Here is a 20,657-nt window from a genome sequence, read left to right as displayed (position 1 = left end):
TAGTGAAATTAAAAAAAAATACTAGAAATCAGATAAATGCTTAATAGATACAAATGATGTGTTTCGCCACAGGTCCTTCCTACAATATGTAATGAAATACATCTTGACGAAACTTGCACTGGGTGGGAGCGAGGCAGAGGTTCTGACCAGCGCCGCTTTCACGGGGGGGGGGGGGGGGGGCTCGTGTCTCTCGCGCTGCGCGCCCCGAGACCCACCCGTGAGCGCCTCACAGATCCACACACACACACGCGCGCGCGCGCCTTCTTAATATTCAGGAGGTGGGTGTCGTCGTGGGTGTCCATGTGTACTGTAGCTATTACGCCGGGCTCTTGAATTTAATTGCGTCTATCTGCTCTGGTCGTACGGACAGTAGAGGGAATCGCGTTTCCTTAAAAGCTTTTCCTCATCCCCTAAGCAACACACACTTGCCGGCGCGTGGATACTAATTGGACCCTAACGTGAGGTAAGCTTGTGCAGTTGTGGTGGTTTAAATAAAAGTTTGCAGCTTTATTTTCCCGGTGTGTACCTTCGTGGTTGTTCATTGTATGGTAGACTAGATACTGTACGTGCTGTAAGTGCCCCAGAGGCACTAATGAAAGCTTGAACCCCGATTAAAGTCAGCCTGGGGGTATGCTGTACCTCGTAGTGTATACTGCGCTCTGGCTGCCGGCGGGACGTGCATTTTGACTCCGGCAGATACAGGAGGCGTCAGAACTGTTCAGCTCGAGTGCCTTAACATGCCATTGTGCTCGAATGATTGTGAAACCACGATATTAAAGTTGCATCAGGGGTGTATAGTATATATACTTTTTTTAGTAGTTAAGAAGGTGTACGTACTGCGTGTCTTTGCAGTAATGAAGCGCATTGTATCGTCGCATACAGCTCAACATTGCAAAACACGCCGGAGGTAGCGCTACCATTTCTAAATGAAAAGGCACAACCGTTAAGAAATGGCACACGATGCAGTCGCTTTGGCACTCTAGGTACCTCTTGTATTCCAGCTCCACCACAAACGTACTGTACGGTATGGAAGTGTGGAAAGTGTAAATCAACAATGATCGGTTTCTTTTAGCGGGGATAATAAACAGAACAGTGCTGTCGTGGGCACCAAATGAAGAGGGGGCATCTCGGAGCTTATTTGTGTTAGCTTTGTATGTCTAAAACGAGTGTGTCTGTACATTTTCCGACACCGCATGAAGCTTTCTAGGTAAATGTCCGAGTATCTGAATTTGACGGCACCCATCGGTAGTGAGCTGTATGCTTGTTAATCTATAGGTTTATTATTTTCCTAAGTGCAGTTCGATTCTAAGCGAGAACGCTTAGTTTAAAACTCCACTGTCAGTTTCTCACTACAGTATCTGTCCTGCGGGCGCCGTGTTCACAAGTGTGAGTTACTTATAGAAATAAAGATGGTGTCATTTGTAATAAAAAAAAATCTATCCTGAAATGAGAACTGCTGCTATGGAATTGTAGTATCTCGGAATCAGTCCCTGTAATGAAAGTTTGTGATTTTGTAAAGACCAGTCCATGTCAGAAATATTAAACATACGTACTGACGATAAGTGTGTCTGTGCCCACGTGTATATTTCACATTATGTGACATACAGAATAAATGATATGCATATTGTCCTTCACAAAGTAAACTGAACGAAGTTGCAAGACGTGCACCATGATCTGTTAATGAAAAGCTGTAATTTACCGTAATTTATCTGCGTCACATTGTCAGGGTAGAAAACTCTGAGGGACAACACGCAATTGACATGATTCTGTAACTCAGAGATCAGTCTTAAAGACTTTTTTACCCGCCACTGGATGTAGCTGAATTAAAAGTTATTTTATTTCTTGCATCACTATCATTACATATGACCTAAAATAATTATTGCTTAGTTAGTTCTCCAACGGACTGCTGTCTGTACTGGTCATGCGACTATACACGTTTTGATCCCTGCGTTTTGTTTCGTTTTATGCCATCAGTAGCCCATACTGTGTTCTCAAAAGCCCAGCACATTCATTTCTGTGCCTCAGTCTGTCTCGCACAGATTCTTGAATTCTTGAATAAAGAGAGCAATAGTTACAGGTAAACTCTGCTCCAACAGCACTCTCCTAACAAGAAACCTTTGCCCAGAATAAAAAAAAATGATGCACAAGGTGAACTATTAATAATGATCAAACCATATGATTTATTTATAGATCAGTATGCAGCCTCACTCGCTTTTATTAAGCTGCTCTCATATCTGCTGTTAGGAATAGTAGTTTCATAGCTCTGTTATATTTCTGCTGAATTCTTTTTTTGCTGCAGTCACATAGGGGGGGTTCTAATTAAAACGTGATGCTGTATTCGCATGGTACTCTAAATTCAGCTGCACTGATCATTACGTTCTGCTATTGCCCCGCCACAGAGTTTTGCACATCTGTCTTTGGACACCATTTGGCACGTTAGTGAGGTGCGAACTCTGTTGCATAGGGGCTGGTTATGCCAGCACCAGTAGCAGGTGTGGCATCAGTGCATCAGCAGACATGGAAACACATGTTATTGGTTCAGTTGTGGTAGGAGTACTAAATGCTGTTATTCAACAACAGCAACATATAAATGGCTGCACACAACTCTGCGCACCTCCCTCCATCTTCACCCTTACAGCTGCTCCCTGTCTCATTCCTTGTAAGCGAGGGGCCCTGTCACAGCGCTGACTTTTGTCCAGCACTGTCATTTCCTCAGCTATGAAGTTAAGCATGGGCTGTGCTATCCCTTTATCTCTGTTGGCTTCTTTCATCGTTATTAGAATTACACCGAACTAGTGAATGATAATCCTGCTCTCCCAGTTTGGGAGTGCTACTTTGCATTTACATTTAATCATTATGATTCACATTTAATTCTCCAGAAAAATTGAGGCGTTATCAATCGAGTTAATCAAAAGCCTGACTGATAAATCATTTGCCTAATTATGAAGAATGCCATCGATCTGAGGTGCCTCAAATGGGGCTTGTCCTCTTTAGTAAAAGTCTCAAGCTCTTGTGGCAGTTCTTTTTTTAAACTGGGATGAAATACCAAAGTTTCACCTCTTCATTCTGTTTCTGACAAACCCGTTTCTGAAGAAGTTTCAAGTTTGGTAGCTGCTATTGATATTACGAAACAGCCTTTTAATAAAATGCATGTGGGAAATGTTTTCAGTGTTTTTGCACTGTCATTGTGAAAGGCAATGAGAGGGTGCCACTGGGGCTCATTGTATTCATTTAGAAGCTCATCCAGCTGGTTCGTGAAGGATCTGAGGGAATCCGTTGTAGCAACATAGTCTGGGGTTTGTTCCAGACCCCCACCATCCTTTATATAAAGAACCACTTCCTGCTTTCAGGCCCAAATGCACTCCTTCGTAGTTTCCACTCGAGTCCCGAGGTACAGTACAGAACCCAGGTAGTTCTCTGGGTTGACATTGTCAATCTCTTTCAGGAATTTACATGCAATCTCATCTCCTGGTGCAATGTTGGATGACTTCCCATTTGTCCTCCAGAGAGGGTCCTTAAAAAATGAAGAAGCCTGGTACTATTCAATAGAAATCTTTGTGGGGCTGGCTGACGAAAAGGGAAGGGTGTACATCCTTCTGGAGTCATGCCTTTGAAGATTGTGATCTCATTAGCTAGGGGAAACATGCTGTTTCTTGGGGAAGGGCATGAAGCACTAATTCAGCACAGCGTGGATTATAAAAAACTTAGCAGGTGATATTAACTCACAACATTGAGCATATAACTTACAACATTGAACAAGGCACTATAATGTTCTCATAGCATCAGTCCCTCTATAAAAACAGTCCCCGATCACTCAACAAGGCTGAGTCAGAGCATGTATCCATTTGAAACGCAGGCACTTGTTTGCTTAGCTCTACATACAGTAGGTAAAGTTTACTGAGGGGGAGTTTTCGATGAACTTGACTGATAACGCCTCAATTTATCTGGATACAAAAAACATAATTGTGTATTGGAAGCAATGTACTCCTTGTGGGACATAGGCTGATAATGAGCCCTTCACTGTGGTGTGGTGTCATTGCTTGAGACGGATATCAAACCCCAACATAATGATCCCCCCAAAAAAATCTCTGAATCTAGTTTAGACAAGTAAAAGGGTCTGTGGGACTTTTCTGTCAGCAGTGTTTTGCTAGTGAGAAATGTAATATTGTACAAGGAGGAATGACACACTTCTAGAGACAGATACTTTATTGATCTCGGGAGGGAAATTGCAATTATAGAATCCTGTGGTAGTGAATAAGCCTGTGTTAGAATATAAATATCGTGGCAGGGTGCTGATCCTTGAGGGCTGTAGCATCTTCAGGTTTAATATCATCTGAGTTCATAGATATTTAAAAGAATGAGTCATTAGCTTAATGGAACCCATTTAAAGAGAACACATTTGTAACTGTGGAAATATCCTTGTTTGTGCACCAATTTACATTTAACCCCAGTTGGTGCCTTGTTTTCACTCATACTTTTACTGTAGCTTATCCCATATAACAGGTTTCTTATTTGCGTATTTAAACTAATTTAAGGGGCACACACACTGACTCAGAACATTTCCTTTTCAGAAATGAGTCAGAAGCCAAAATAACAAGTTAGCGTGGACAGGCGAAGTGCTCAAGCACCCCCCAGTCTGGAGTGATGAATTTGTAATTAAGACATGAGGGGAGTGTCTTGGCACCTAGAGAGCGTCAGCGGTGTTAGTGTGGGATTGTATTACTGAAAGGTACATCAGTAGGATATCCTGTGTTTGGAGAAAAGGCTGGATAAATTGGTGAAACAGTGGGTGTGCTTGAGAAATGCAAATACTCTTTAACCAAGGATCAATTATGGAAGAGTTTTGTTTGTGTTTCTGTTAACAGATGTACCCTGCGGGTTGTTTTCTTTTAAGGAGATGATGGAGTTATTGACCTCCATCGTCTAGCCGTGGTAGGTGTCATTTGTGAATTTCCATCCCCTTCTGGAGAGAAGGAAACAGGATGGATCTCCATGCTGCCTTTATCCCCCGCCTGTTGTCTTTCCCTGATCCCCGAGGGAGCCTCCATTTGCACGACGGGATGTTCCTGTGCCCTCCGGCATCCTTGCTTGTTCTCGGAGGGTTTTCAAAGGCCTGTCAAAATAAGCCCTTGTTTCAATAATTCAGACGGCATGCCGATCAAAACAAAACCGCATCCTGGAGCCAATCTCTGATGCAGCGTATATTGTACTGGCGGCAGAGCCCTGACGTTTCTCAGACTGAAGGGCCGTTATCAAGGTGATAAAATAGGCTCAGCCGCGGGAGAGCATGCCGACGTGAGCAGACCTCCTTCACGTTTAGCCCTTTCAAAGGGGAACGTTGATGTGGCGTGTTGATGACCGTGACTTTAGTGTACTGGATAAAAATACACCAGGAAAGGGAAGCGGAGGAGCACCTTCCTCACCTCCCTCTGAAGTCTTTCTGTTCTTTAGCACAAGCAACAGTGCTAGCTGGCATTATGCTTTGAGCGTGTCTGTTTTCTTTCAGGAAAATAGCCATTTTCACTGTATGAAATTAAAGGACTATCCAAGCTGGTGCTGGGAAATCCTATTCAGATATTTGACAGGGAATTTTATCGGTGTGTGTCCTACCACACAAATAACAGTTCATGTGAAATGATGACGGACCAATGTGTGACCACGTTTGCCACAAGGGTTCTAGAGCTGAACCTACACCGTGAACAGGGGTTCATTTGGTTTGCCAAGAGTGTCAGCTAAACTCCTTCATGGAACAGTTCGACTCTCTGTGACTAATCTGTGGAGGTTTTTTGAAACTTCTGAAACATCTCCCTTCTCGTCCATTTTGTCTCACGTCCTACAGTCCGGTTTTTGTTAGCGTAGCATAGTCCACTGCAAGGAAGGTACAAAACACAGTCTAGAAAAAGTTGCACCTTGCATTTTCCAGCCTTACGTCCAGTTCGATTAGTGTCATTGAGCCAGGGAAACGGATTGGTCCTCATTCCCGTGGTGCAATGTGGTGGGTTGACTCTGTTTTGCTTCATGATTTCAAAAACGCGAATCAGATTCCCCAAGAGACCTTCAGGGTTTCTAGCTAAAGGAGCTAAATTATCTGAAAATTTCTCTGCAAGAGATTTGTATTTTTTACCACAATGACCGCCCTAAAGAACAAACTGCGGGAGATTCATAGGATAATCTTTTGCTAAAATAATAACGGTATATTTCTCCACATGTTTATCATCATTACAAAAAGAGAGCAATAAATCTAGAAATGATTAGATATTTGATTCCTGTTTCAAGGAATGTACGAGTTTCAAGGAGACGTTGCAGTGGCTGATGAATTGAACGGCTTTGCTTTTTTTAATGATCTATATTTATTTGTATTGCAAAATGAAGGAAATGAAAGAGCACTTCCTCTTTATAGGGTTACACCCCACTTCACACCAGTCAAACAGCTGTGTCCCTGTTTCCTGTCCCTGGATATGTCTGTTCTCAGCCAATGGTTAATAAAGTGAAACAGTCCGGTCTGGCCTTATTTAGCTTTGGGCAGCAGACCTGTGATATCGTGAAGCCTGGACGGAGAGGAGATCGCCTGCTCAGCCCCAGATTATTGTCCTCGTCGTGCACCTACAGTGTGCTTTCGGAAGAATCACCATCAAAGCTGTGTGGTGATGGAGCCCATGATGGCCGCTATTCCACTGAGCTGCTAGACCGTCACCAGGGCTGGCAGGGGGCCTCCAGGGTAGGCCTAGCCCAGACCGTGACTCCTGTGACTGGTGAGAGAGGCGTTGATCCTCCAGTCTGAAACAGCGTTCCTGCTGGGCACTGTGGGACCTGCGGCCTGTTGTGTGACCTGTGGCCGTGTCTGCGCGTCTCCTTCTCTCCTGAGCACTTACGGGGGTCGCTTCCAGAGAAACAGGTCTGAAACGGTTGACGACTCACGATTGGGTACCTCCATCTCAATAGCATGTGAGTCTGGGGTGATGCTTAAATCCTTTACTTATTTGTGTGCCAAATTATACACAAAGGATACAATACTATCCTTTAATGTATTGATCCCAAAAAAAGAGCTAACGCATCCAATAATCAATGCTAACAGAAGGGGTTAAAATGTACCCCTTTACGTATAAAATATATTTTAATTCATGTAGAGCCAGGATCACTAGTAGAAAAGTACCAGTAAATGCCGAAAGTAATTCAGCTGGTCTTGTATCAGCACACAGTAAACTGAAGAAGTACGTTTGGTTGTTCATGCAACACGGCACAGTTCAGTGCAGCTCTGCAGGAAGTTTATTCACAGGCGGCCATCTGAAGAACACAGCAGGCGCAGTGCCTACTCTGCTCTGCCATGGAATCATGTTCAGGGCCCGTTTACAATCCAAGCGCAGCCCCGGCCAACCCCTTCTGTTACCTGAGATGTCACTTTCAGCACAAGGACACAGCGCGTGTTTAAACACAGAATGTGGAAGGGCACGCACGGAATAGCAGCATTTTTAAACAGCAGCACAGAACTCTCATTCTGAGGGCCAGCTGTCTAGGACTGTCACACCCTCTTTCTAGTCAGCTAAACAAGAACTTGGTGCTGTCCGAGTCAAACAAAAGGGTGTTCTACCTACTTTATCTGTCTGATCTGTCTGCATTCTTTACATAAAGGATCTGTATCTTAATTGATACAGGATCGGTCTCCCCAGGTCAGCACGTATTTGTGGTAGCTGTGTGAGAGCAAAACATATCCTTGATCTGAACTAAGAAGAAGAGTCTGTGAGTCAGACACGTAGGTTGTGGGGAAAGGCCAATCTCAAAATTCCCCTTCTTTAAAACCGCAATTTTGACTGTCAGTAATGATTAGAGGACTGATGCATGGCTTAATTTATTTATTTAATTTAGTTTCCGACCTTTTCACGGAATAAAAGGTTCAATTATACTTTTTCTATGTAATTCTGTCCCCTTAAATGTATTTTTTTGTAGCTGTAAAGAAAACAAGGAGAAGCTGGTTAATGCTGAAGGAAGCTTTTGACCTTGTTGTAATCCTTCATAAAATTTCAAGTGTGCTCCAAAATAAACCAGATTAAAATGTGTAATTATATTAAAGCCTATTTGTAGAATCCCCCCCCACCCCGTGTTAATATAGTACTTGTGTACACAAATGCTTGAAATCCTGACTTCAGCAGCAGTTCAAACACTGCCTGAAAAGAGTTGTGTTTATTTTTAATTTTGTGGCATGCAGATCAAAAACACTGCTAAGTGGCGTGTAGTACAGTTACAGTGCATGCCCAGGTGAATCTGAGTGCATCTTGGCAGACAGGATTAGAGTTAGCTTTATGCTATATAACAGTACCAAATGCACACAGATATATGATGAAGAATGAATCTCTGGCAGCAGTCATACCACAAACCACAGGTTTCTTGGGCAGGTGCTGACACCAGGAGCAGACAGAGTCCATTGCCGGTTCAGTGCACAGGCTAGCGCGCTCAGATGGCAGCCTGAACGAAGGCTTTTGAAGGTTAACCTCAAGATAGGAAGTGTGCCTGTGCAGCAGATAGATCATTCAGTTTCCTTCTGCTTTAAGGGTTCCACTGAAGTGTGATCTGAACAGTCTTCATTTGGAGATAGTCTGTGAAAGAGGGAAGATGGGAGGCATTGGTTGTTTCTACAGGACAGAGTTATCTGATAGTAGCAGACCATGCAGTGCACAAGTTTTCTCCAGGGCTTTATTTTCTAGAGGATTAAACCAATACATAAGTAAAGAGTCAGATGTATGGTAAATCTGCCATCTCAGTTGTGGTACGTGCGAAATTTCTGCAAACGTGATTTTTGGCTTTGCTTCAGTTCAAGGTCACGCAGTACGTAAACGTATGGAACAGAATTCCTTTTCCGTCATGAGAGAGGTTAATTAATAAACTCAGTCGCACACCACGTGTTCCTTGAACAGGAAAACAGATGCTGCAGTAGGACCTTTATATGCACTTGAAAGAGAAACACAAAACAATGCTTCCATAAGTAAACGGGTCTCAGTTTGAACTTCTTGAGCTCTAGTAACAGCTTTGCAGGCCTAAATATTCCCAATGCTTTGAGCTGGAGCAAAGTGGTTTACTATACCTGTGAATGCAAAAGCCATCCTAGTGTGAGATCCCACAAGTCACTAGAGCCCTTTTAAGTGCAATACAATTAACTTTTGGCACTATTTAGCCTGAAAACTGGCAATCTGTAGCAGGACACTCTTCTGTCACAAACCACCAGGGACCCCCCAGTCCTACTGAGAGAAACTACAGTGAAAACTCAGTAATAAACAGGAAGGAAATAGATGCCTGTAAGTAAGACGTGTGGTTTTGAAAAAAATGTAATCACTTGGGACTTGCTAGGGAAGGTGAAACAAAGTTAAACAGGCCGTTATTCAAATTAATCTCCAAGTTAGAATTATAGACAAAATTAAAAGCTATGGTAATATGGAGCAAGACAGAGCCAGGCTAATATTGGATAAACTGTGGTGACAAAATCTGTCCGCTCTGACAAGAGGTCTGCCCCAGAATGTAATCCCACTGATCTCGGAGATGCTCCAGCAGCTGGGAAATGGGGGCCAACTCTGCAAGCATGGGAACAGCAAGGCTCTGTATTAGTTCTGTATATGTTCAACTCCTGACCGAACATTTCAAGATGTTTCATCTGTCGCACTGAAGGCTGAAGGACCTTGTGTTTCCTATGCTTGTAGTTTAACATTGCTGGCTAGCATCCTTTTCTCCAGACAACAACCTTGGCCATCTCCTTCAAGGCTGATTTGTACTTGCCTTATGGTCAGAAATGAAAATTTGCACTATGATGTAATGGGCAGGGGTCCATAATTACAAAATAAGAAGATCAATGTTGAAATTGTGTCCCGACACCAGCTTGCTATGCAAGCAAATTCTAAATATTAACAATAATGACAACCCCTATAGTCAATACTAATACTGAGCCATACAGGACAGGGGTCTAATTGGCTTTTCCACCATAGCTTGTTAATGAAGTAATAACCAGGCAGTAATTTAAATAAGACAGACAAATATCTATTACAGTAAGTTACACTAATTTACAAAACTAATATTTGCCTTAGTATATATAGATTATTAAAAATCTGAGTACCAGAGCCCTGCCTTACGACAGACATAGAAAATAAAGATTTCTACCTAAAATTGAGATACAAAACATCTTAAAAGGGTATGGAGAAAACCTACATCCAATTAAAAACATAGATCCTGCTCAGGACTTATATCTTAAACATATGCTAAATGAATGGAAACTCATTGCTGTGAAGTGAAAACGAACCCATTGGAGATGTCTGATTGCTTGTGGGTTCCAGGATAAGACTTCCTTCTATAGGAGACCTCAAGTCCTTTTTTGAGACTTCTGTGCCTCTTACTTGAATAGATTGTGGTTTCCTAATTTGTATGAAGGAGATGTCTATCTCCCGGGCCAGTCATTTCTCCACTAGTCTCCTTTCATCTTTCCTTTGAGACAATCTCTTTAATCGGAGATCCATTTTCCATTTTCTTCTTGTGATGTACAGTATTCTGTTTATCCTGACCTGATGCCTGCTCCCATTTCCCGTTCTTCTGAGGGCTGGCTTACTCAGAATGATCCCGTCACTATTAAATATTGGTGTCCTAAGAGTTAGAGTTAACAGAGTTAACAAATAATACCACTACTGGGTCATGGTTACTGCCTCAAGGACCAAGCAAAGCTGTGTAAACACTTAAGGCCCATTTCTTGAGAACTTCAAACATTTGCGTCACCCCCAAAGCACAGCAATACTGTATATACTAAATTAACACTGAGAAAGCAAACTGCCACACATCCGTCCATCAATCTTGAGAAGGTGGAAGGAGAGCTTCCAGCAGTTTAGACTGTGATATGTCCCAAGCTGCCTTGCGCCTGTTGCTTGCCGGGATGGGCTCAGGCTTCTCCATGGGGATTACAAGTTATTAGAAGTTATGGGAATTACAAGAAGTTGTTAAAAAAGATGGACACAAATAAAAGAGAAGTGGCAGTACTGCTATTTATCATGATCATGGTGGATAATGATAGTGCAGATAACACAGACGGGTTGCCAGTAAGCCCTATTTATGAATTGGGGAAACGAGCACAACCACACTATATCATCTTTTACTGCAGCGGTAAAAGAGATTGTAGGATTTGTGAAGTAACCCCCTGGCATCTGCATGAGCTCTGCGAGGCACTCACTCTTCCTTACTCCCTTTCTTGCCCCAGGGTTTCTCTGTCCAGGTGCAACATGCTGGTTAACCACAGCCTGAGCAATAACACTCAGTGCCCATCCATTGACGACTTCCGAAATCAGGTCTACTCCACGGTCTATTCCATCATCACCGTCTTCGGCTTCGTGGGGAATGGCTTTGCCCTCTTCGTGCTCATCAGGACCTTCCGCCAGAGGTCGGCCTTCCACATCTACATGCTGAACCTGGCGGTGTCAGACCTGCTGTGCGTCAGCACCTTGCCCCTGCGCGTCATCTACTACGTCAACAAGGGCCAGTGGAACTACGGGGACTTCCTGTGCCGCATCAGCTCCTACGCCCTGTACGTCAACCTCTACTGCAGCATCTTCTTCATGATGGCCATGAGCTGCACGCGCTTCATCGCCATCGTCTTCCCCGTGCAGAACCTCAAGCTGGTCAACGAGCGCAAGGCGAAGATCGTGTGCGTGTGCATCTGGGTCTTCATCTGCGCCACCAGCTCGCCCTTCCTGATCACAGGGATCCACATCGACCCCCTCACCAACAAGACCAAGTGCTTCGAGCCGCCGGAGAAGCGGAAGAGCATTTCGAAGCTCATCATCCTCAACTACTTTTCCCTGGTGGTAGGGTTCGCGGTCCCCTTCCTGGTCATCCTGATCTGCTACATCGGCATCATCCGGACGCTGCTGACGGGCTCCAGCAGCATGAAGAAGCAGAAGAGCACGCGCACCAAGGCCATCCGCATGATCATCATCGTCATGCTGGCCTTCCTGATCAGCTTCATGCCCTACCACATCCAGCGCACCGTGCACCTCGACTTCATGAGCAAGCCGGACCGCACCTGTGACGACGTGGTCTACATGCAGAAGTCCGTGGTCATCACGCTGTGCCTGGCCGCCGCCAACTCCTGCTTCGACCCCATGCTCTACTTCTTCTCCGGAGAGAACTTCCGCCGGCGCCTCTCCACCTTCCGCAAGGCGTCCATGAGCGTGGGGCCCAACGTGCGCCGGCAGAAGCTGGACGTCAGCAAGAGCCAGCAGGACGAGGACGAGGCGCTGCAAGGCCCCAGCGACGACTAGGAGCCCGCCTGGCGTGCAGAGGGGGGCCCCTCTCTGTCCGGGATCCTCCGAGAGGAAAATTGGGAAGTGGAGATATGTGGAGGTTGCTTTCTCTCGGGTGGCTGTTTAAGAGGAGAGGGCTGGGTCTGGTCCGTAGAGATCTTCTGTTCGCCAGTGCAGAAGGGCACGTGGCCTGACGTTTGGTGTAACCTGTAGCTCCTCGTGGACTGGAAGGGGGTATATTAAACATGCGGGAGGTTTAAAGAGGAACAATGCTGCGTACAGAGAGTTACTGTCAGAGAGGCTTGTAGTGCAAAGACTAGCTCAGGGTTAAGTGTAAGTTGAGGCCAGGGAATGAGAAATATAACAGGCGTGCAGGGAAGAGTTGGGGAAGCATGCAAGATGCGTTTTGGGAATAATAGAATTGTCTGCAAAGAAGGTAATTGAATATCCAGTGGTAATTAAGTATTTTTCTTTTGCAGGGCTTAAGGCTACACTTACAGTTAGGACGTTGGGGTGAACGAACAGTCCAGCCACGCTTGAATAATGCCAGCTAGTGCAGTCTTTTCAGGCCTTGTGTTACGAACCACCTGGCCGTGCCATGGTCTGTTAATGAAGTTTTGCTTTAACCACAGATGCCAGGTTATTCAACAATTTCCTTTAAAATATTCCTTTACACTTGAATGTGTATGTTTTCCTGTAAATTTGGTTCAGATTTTAAAGGTCTGAAAGGACATAATTGACTACCAGATGTACTGTAGGCCGGCTTGCCTGTAGTTTATTTCCTCTAAAGTTTCTTTTAATATATATATATATTCTAATGACAGAGAACTTGAACTTAAAACAGTTGTGGTTTTTAACGCTTTTTTTTTTCTTCTTCTCTAAACCGGGTTTATTTAAACATGCTCATTGCTTTACTTGCTTGGCTTGTGTAAATACAAAGCACTTCTTGATGTACTTGATGCAAGACAATTCAGATTTTTTTTCTTTTTCCCTATGAGAACATGCAGATAGTCACTGATTCTGGCCTACACAGTATGCATATCCGCTCTTCAAATGTTGCACATGTGAACAGTATTAATGTAAGTAAACCCTAAAAACAGCCCAAACCACACTCTGAATCTGTGTGTTCTGATACTATGGAAATTTTTTCTTGATGGTTTGGTTCCCAAAGTTGTTTTTTAATTTCACAGAAAAAAAAACAACCATCTTTTCATCTTGGAGTCTGTAGAAAAAGAACATCATGACCATATCAAATAAAAAACCAAGATAGATTGGCAAACTGCTCAGAGCCTCCTCCAGTTCTGGGATTCTCTTCCCTCCGAAATCCAAAACTGTCTGTGTCTGGCGTCAGATCTCCCATCGAGGCATACTTGTTTAAACTGACATTCCCACAGATTTTGTAATTGTGTGTAAAGTTTTTTATTGTCTGTTATATTTCAATGTGTTTTATGTAAGTCATGATGTTTTCTAGTTTATATTGTACAGTGTTTTGTAATATTTTTGGAAATGGTACTTAAAGACATAAAGTGTGTTATTGTTGTTTACCTTAGTACTGGTACTTCTGAGCAATGGGATTATGATACAAACAGATAACCGCCCCCTCACACACATAAAGTAGAAAATAATATGGGGAAAGAGAGCCGGTGAAGTTTTACAGGGTTTATACCTGTTCACAGGTAGGACTTATGAATCCTGGGAGCCTCATCTCCCAACCCCAGCTAGAGAGCAGGGTCTCATTTCAGCCACCTTCTGACCTCCCTTGATTACAGCAGTGCTGGATTTCCCATTAGGCAGGGCCTACGAAATGTTTAGGGCCCACGAAGGAGGGAAACAGTAGTGACTCATGAAAAACAAGCTGAAACAACACACTTGCGATCGACTCCAGGTGCTCCAAATCAATAATCATACACTATCAAGCAGCTGTTCCAGAAACTAGGAGGATCGAAGTGATGGGGGCCCGACTCTCTCCATCCATCACGTGGTTTAGCATTAGAATAGTTTAAAGTGATTTGTGTCAATCGATGTAGTTCAATTGGCATTTTCCCCTCTTTATGCACGTTTCAGAGTGAAAGTGCCTAGGGCCAACGAACACCAAAATCCGGCCCTGGATTACAGCAGACACCCTAAAAACTGAGTAGGAACTCCTCTTAGAGCCAGAGCAATTATGACAAAGCCAGGCTGAAAACCAAGAAAAGCTGCTCGTAGACAAAACTTTTGACACTCTTAGACAAAACAAGGGGAGGAAACTGTGAAAACGCACTTCGAATTTAAAGTGTCGTGAAGGATCCCAGTTGGTTCACAAGCCCCACGTGTTGCACGTTTTAATATATAACAAAACTGTGAACATAACTGCCCTGATTCAGAAAAAAAAAACATTCTGTAAGAGCTCATTTCTTTGACCAGTCAGGCATTCAAACTCTTGTATTTTGAAAACGCATTTGTAATGTGTTTTAAAGAATGTAATTTTTAAGAAGTAGCATGAAATTTGTATAAAAGGATAAAATATATGTGGATCTTTTCACTGTGCTTGTATACTGTAGAAAAAAATTGTACAAAATTGTTGAATTCATTTAAAATGTTACACAATTTTTATATATTTGCACTTGATCTACAAATACTGAACTATTAATACAGGTCTTTTCTGACTTCAAGTATACCAAGTGTGTGCACGCTGATTAAGTGCTACACTCTCCACAAGTCTCTTCTGAACTGTCCTTAACAGAAATGCATGGACAATTTAGTATGCAGACACTGGGAATAATCATAAGACACCTGCTATTGTGCTATTGTGTTTTTATTGCATACAGTGGTAAAATAAAACAAAACTGAATGTATATACAGTAGTTCCTGGAGAAATATTTTAAACACATTCTGTACACCCTGCGTTTCTCTCCCTGTGGTTCTGCCAGATGTAATGAGCATTAAGAGATTTCTCGGATGTTTTCTGCCCTGTTTGCTCTTGTCTGAATTGGTGGGAGGAGGAACAGCTGGTAACTGTCAGCGGTCTGAGGATCCAGCAAGATTGTGGTGGCCAATTTTACAGCATCACAACGATGTTATTGTTTTGGAAGCAGTAAGGTGTTATGTTTTGTTTGACGAGGTTTATGGAGTTTCAGGGAGAACTCTGTACTGTATGTGTTGCACTGTGAATGTGCAGGCAGATGTGTTCCCTTTTGGAGCATCTATCTGTCCTTTCTGTGTTTACATCTGGTTTGCTCTGTGTGTGGAAACAAGCCTCTTGTGCTGAGCTGTCCCTCCCCTGCTTTTTCAGAGAAGGACAGAGGGCCGTGAGCCCACTGTGCCTCTCCCTTCATGTACCTGGCCTTGTCAGGGAAGATGGGGGAGGTTCCTCTGGTATTTCCTCAGCTGCACATATCAATGTGGCTAATCTAGAACGCTGCTAACACTTGAGCAACTTATATTAGGCAATGTCTCAACCCCTGAAAGCTGTGTATAGTTGTGTTTTAGTTGTGCATTAGGGTGGAATGTGACGTTGTATCGCAAAATATGTAACAAAAGGTATATTCCTTTGCTGCCAAAATGTTTAATCGAAAGAACTTTTAATTGCAGTTGTGCACATATGTTTATATAAAGTATATGATCTACTCAAAACAAGCATGTGCTCTTGTGTATTTAGTATAATTATATTGATTTTTAACTGCTACAGAAGCATGAGCAAATGGACAGGGAAGAGTGTGCCGTATTCTTCAGGACCTGGATGTTCATCTTTTTTTTTTTTGCAGACTGATTAATTATTTAGCTAACTGGACAATTTTTTTCCATGAGTCTAAAGCACTTGTAATAGAAAGGTCTGGTTATTAAATTCTGCAGGGATACAGACGAGAAATTAGCTTCTCGGTCATAATATGAAACATTGCTTTGCCCGATGAACAGTTCCAGAATTACAAGGAATTAAAACATTTGCTTGTCTGGATTATTTCTCAAACCCACTGAGGCCAATCGCAGAACAGGGGCCTGTTGTTACATCTGGTAGTGTATGCCTTGTGATTAAACAGCCACAGATCTACCCTTTCCTGAAGATCAGTCCTCCTTTTTCCAACTGCCCAGGTCACTCCTAGCTGCTCTTGGGGCTGCAGGTTTATAAAACACTGCTAGACAGGATTATTATCCATCTGCTGAGGGGCCTGGGGTGCACGTGTATTCAGGATGGCCTGAGTAGGACGAGAGCCCCTGTCTTTCCACCAGCCCCCCTTCCACACACACATTCCCACACCATCCTCAGCCTAAACCAGGGGTTCCTTATTACACGGCCTGGGGCACCCCCACACCTGCTGGTCTGTGTCACAAGTGCCAGTTCCAAAGCCATCTCTTTTTGTTTCCCCAGCTAGTGGTACAATTCATTTACGCTTATTATTTTCAAAAAAGGCTCAAGAGAACGGGGATCGGAGGTTCCAATTAATCAATTAAGCTGCTTGGTTAGAGGTTCCGTTAATCCGCGGAGACCCGAGCTGGAGAGAAAACCAGTGTGTGCTGGAGGCCTGGTGACAATCGGTACAAGTGAGCACACGGGTAACAGGCAGGGCACTTGTGCCCTCAGTGAGGGCGACAAGCACGAGTGTGTCACTGAGTGTGTGGATGAGTCACCTCGGAGGTGACACTGGGGCAGGAAACTGCAGTTTCACACCATATGCCGGCTAGCTGTGACAGAGCTCTGGGCCTTGCAGGGTGACCACTTCTGAGTGACTGAAACCACTGATAACTCTTAAGGCCCTCACAAGAAAACAGCCATTGCCATAGCTCCCTCGTTCCAGGCTAATTAGCTGCAAAGTCTGAAAATTTTTACTAGTTTAATATTTACACTGAATCATCACAACATACAATCCCTTATATGGCTACAAAACCATATCCACAGTACTCAAGAGTAATACAGCAGACACGTTGCTCAGGGAAGCAACGAGCTGTTTCTCCTATGACACGACTGAGGTTTAAGTCTTGTTCCACCTACTGTGAACTCAAACCCACATATTTAGTAATGCAGGAATGTCAGCAAAGCATCGAAAGAGTGCAGCCCAACACGAGCAGCCAAGGATGTCACGACAGTGCGAAAAGGAGAGGAGCAGATGTGAGTTCCAAAACTGTTTTCCTTCTCTGGTTGGTGGAGGGAGGGTCCACACGGAAGACTGACACCTACTGGTCCACCTACACCACTTACAACAGCAGTTGCATCTTTCCTTATACCTCTCCCTCCCAGGACTGAGGGCCGGGATCTGAGCAGAGTGGACTCCACACCGGCCGCACAGCAGTACTGCACACGATAATAATCATCAACTTTTTAAAGAATAAGCTATTTTATATAGCACCTTTAAAGGTGGCTTCTCAAAGCGCTCTACAGAATGACAACAACAACAATAAAATGCACGATGAGAATACAGAGGAGGCAGTAGATGGAGGTACTGAATACAGCAGGAGTTGAGGGGTAAAGAACAGAACCAGTTAAGTTAAGGCTCTTCAAAAAAAGATGATGTTTTTGAGTCTAGATTCGAAGGAGTTAAGGGAAGGCAAATCTCAGATTTCCTTAAATGGCTATATCTCTGATATCTAAAGACACGTATACTCATAGTTTCTCCCTCTCATCGCATAGTTCTCTCAATTTTGCCCTATTTCTCACAGGGGAGGTATCAGCACAGTATCAGTCTACAGGATGTTAACATTTGTAAGTAGTTAACACAAATATTTAAAGAGAAGTTTAACATCTGGTGTTAAACCATAAACAATAAGCCTAGATTGCCGCGCATGGTTTATAAACCCATTGCTGAAAGTAAATAATTCCTTAGTAAATAATATAATATCTTGAGTTAACTGATGCACTTCAACCGAGTGATGTATCAATCCCGGAGTACATTTTTTAACTTCAGTGTACTGTTTTTCTTGACCTTTATGATGATTAATTTTTATGGGTCTGGGTTTTAAACGTGCCTTGTGGTAGTCGCTCTTCGGTGATTCTGTTGCACCAGAGCCCTGCCGTCATTGCACCTATCTTCGTACCTTCTCATCCAAAGCATTTTTTAATGTTCATCTCGTCCATGCACAACCCTTTTAGTTTAATTGTCGTTTGGTGCCATCTAGTGGCGCCCTGCAGTACTGCATCCCCGACTTGGCCAGGGCAGGAACATCGGTGCCGCCGCATCTACTGTGGAGTTTAAGCCGCAACGCGGGTTTCATCTTGAAAGATCTCGCAGATAAAAGGCTCGACAGCATATTTGACAGTGGACGAGTAATTCTGAATTTAAGTGAGACCCATTTGAAGGATCTTAGAGGAATTCAAGAGAAAGTGGAAGAAGACTTAGTGGAGGATGTTCAACGTGGACAAGTGTGCAGGGCTTTTGCACAGAAGAAGTGAAACATAAAATACAAAAATGGGAAACGCTGAGCCTCATAAGAATATCATAAGGTAAGGCCTCATTAGAATATCGTGTACAATTATGGCCACCGTGTTAAAGAGGAGATATTGCTGCTCTCGAGTAAGACCAGGGAAGAGTCACCGGGTTCATTCTGGGGCTTCAGGGAAAGTCAGGCTGAAGGAACTCCGCTTGTTTACACTTCCACAGAGTAGACTACGAAGAGAACAGACACGAGTATTCACAATACTGCGGAAGTCCAGCCAGCGTACTGCTCTAGAAGGAAGAGTGGACAACGAGGCAGAGGACGCAAGTGAAAACTAACTGAAAGTGCATTTAAAACCAAGAACAGGAAACACTACTTCACCGAAGGTGTGAGGGAGCACGGAACAGACCACCCAGCAGCTTTGCTGAAGGCGATAACTTGGTTTTTTTTTTAGAAAGAGCTTCATTCAGGACCGGAAGCGTTATTTTTACACAAAGGGTTGTGGGTGTATGGAACAAGCTACCCAGCCGTGTAGTTGAATCCGATCCTTCGGCGTCTTTCAAGAATGGATGAGATCCGTGGACTAATTAACTGACACTGTTAACTACCTGACGCGCTGGGTGAGCCTGAAGATGGGAGATAGCTTCTTCTCCTTTTGAAACTTTTAATGAATGTGCTCTTAAAACAACAAACAACGCGTCGTCGGGCAAGTTGGATTTGACGTGGCCTGAAACAATTGACTCAGCCTGTTAGACAAACGATTCAGGGCGGAAAATGTGGTCGGAGGATTTGTGGGAAATCCCGCGCAGTGATTTGCGATGTTATTACATTGCGACAATCTGTTAAAACCGAGGACGTAGTAGTTACGTCAACGTGACACGTGCCTTCCACGTCAGACTGCGTCATAAGAATCTCCGGGACTTCAGTCGCAAATCCTAAAAACCGGCACTGTGGATGTTACCGAAGGAAATAACAAAAAGAGTTTGTATTAGGTCTGAAACAATGCTATAACACAGTTCTGAAACGCGAACAACGCCTGAAGAACAACGATAAAAGGGGCAAAGCAATTCTGAAAAGGAGAGATGACGTCGAGGTGTCACACTTTTAGCGTGAGCACAGTGTGGCCTCACCGCTTTCCTTTAAAAATATGTCAGTGGGTCCCAACAAGTGCAATGTAAGAGTGTCCTAGTCTCCACTCAACTAGTACGTAGGATTCGCGTTTTTAATTATTGCCGATGACTGGCGTTTACCCAAGGAAAACACGTCACTGAGCACCGAGATGGGCTCGTAAAGTCTCGTGCCAAGCGCGTATGATCGCTTCCTGTGACGTCAGTCGAGTTTTTAATAAAGCACAAAGTTAACCGTTTCCTCCCCGCGCCGGGACGCAGGTGAGACTGAGAACAGGAGATGCTTCTTTGCGCACCTTCTTTGCGGTTCACCGGAGATGTGCAGTTCTTTTTCTGAACCTCTATAAGAATGAATGAACTATTTTTTACCAGGTGGGGGGGGGGGCACATTGCTGGTGGTGGAGGGGAGTCCCGATTACCTGTAAAGTGCTTTGAGTGGAGTGTCCAGAAAAGCGCTACGTAAGTGTAAGAGATCATTATTATTACTTTTCATTACAGTACAGCTGTGCAGACGTCACACACCCAACACGAAAATACCTCCCGCCGCCACTAGAGGGCAGTAAGACTGCGCGCATGAAGACTCTCTTTAAGCATCGCTTCTGCCGGTGTCTGGGAATTTGCTTGCAGTCTTCTCGTTCCATATGTATGCAATTTCCCGCATTCCCGTCATACGCGTTACGAACTTGTTGGTCTGACGCTTTTGCCCACCCAAAGCGATGCGCCTTTGCACAACTGTTTATTTTACGATTGCGACGGCGCGCTCAATGAAGCAACGGTAGGGCTCCACCCGGATTTTGAACCCACAGCCCTGTAGTTATGAACCCGAGCGCTAACCGCGGCTCTACACTTCTGCTTGCTTTCCTTAAAGCAACAGCCCCGCTGTCACATTACACTAAGGGGCTACTTGGGCAAGTTAGGGGCA

At 43.9% G+C, this 20,657-nt stretch overlaps 1 protein-coding gene across 4 annotated transcripts in view; it reads left to right on the top strand.

The window, feature by feature from the left end:
* The window catches only part of cysltr1 (cysteinyl leukotriene receptor 1), a 48,259-nt gene extending 32,381 nt beyond the window's left edge, over positions 1-15,878 (top strand). For 3 of the 4 annotated variants that reach the window (XM_088597116.1, XM_088597114.1, XM_088597115.1), the window contains one exon: positions 11,222-15,878. In XM_088597116.1, the coding sequence (XP_088453242.1) occupies positions 11,244-12,281 (1,038 nt within the window). In that variant the 5' untranslated portion in view covers positions 11,222-11,243 and the 3' untranslated portion in view covers positions 12,282-15,878. Of the gene's footprint in view, positions 1-268; positions 464-11,221 lie in introns of those variants that run through there. The other variant, XM_088597113.1, reaches the window with a different exon arrangement.
* Positions 15,879-20,657: the final 4,779 nt, after the last annotated feature.

The sequence above is a fragment of the Lepisosteus platostomus genome, chromosome 10 (assembly GCF_059453375.1).
Source record: "Lepisosteus platostomus isolate fLepPlt1 chromosome 10, fLepPlt1.hap1, whole genome shotgun sequence".
In the NCBI taxonomy this organism is placed as follows: Eukaryota; Metazoa; Chordata; class Actinopteri; order Semionotiformes; family Lepisosteidae; genus Lepisosteus; species Lepisosteus platostomus.
This window is presented reverse-complemented; position numbering and strand designations above follow the sequence as displayed.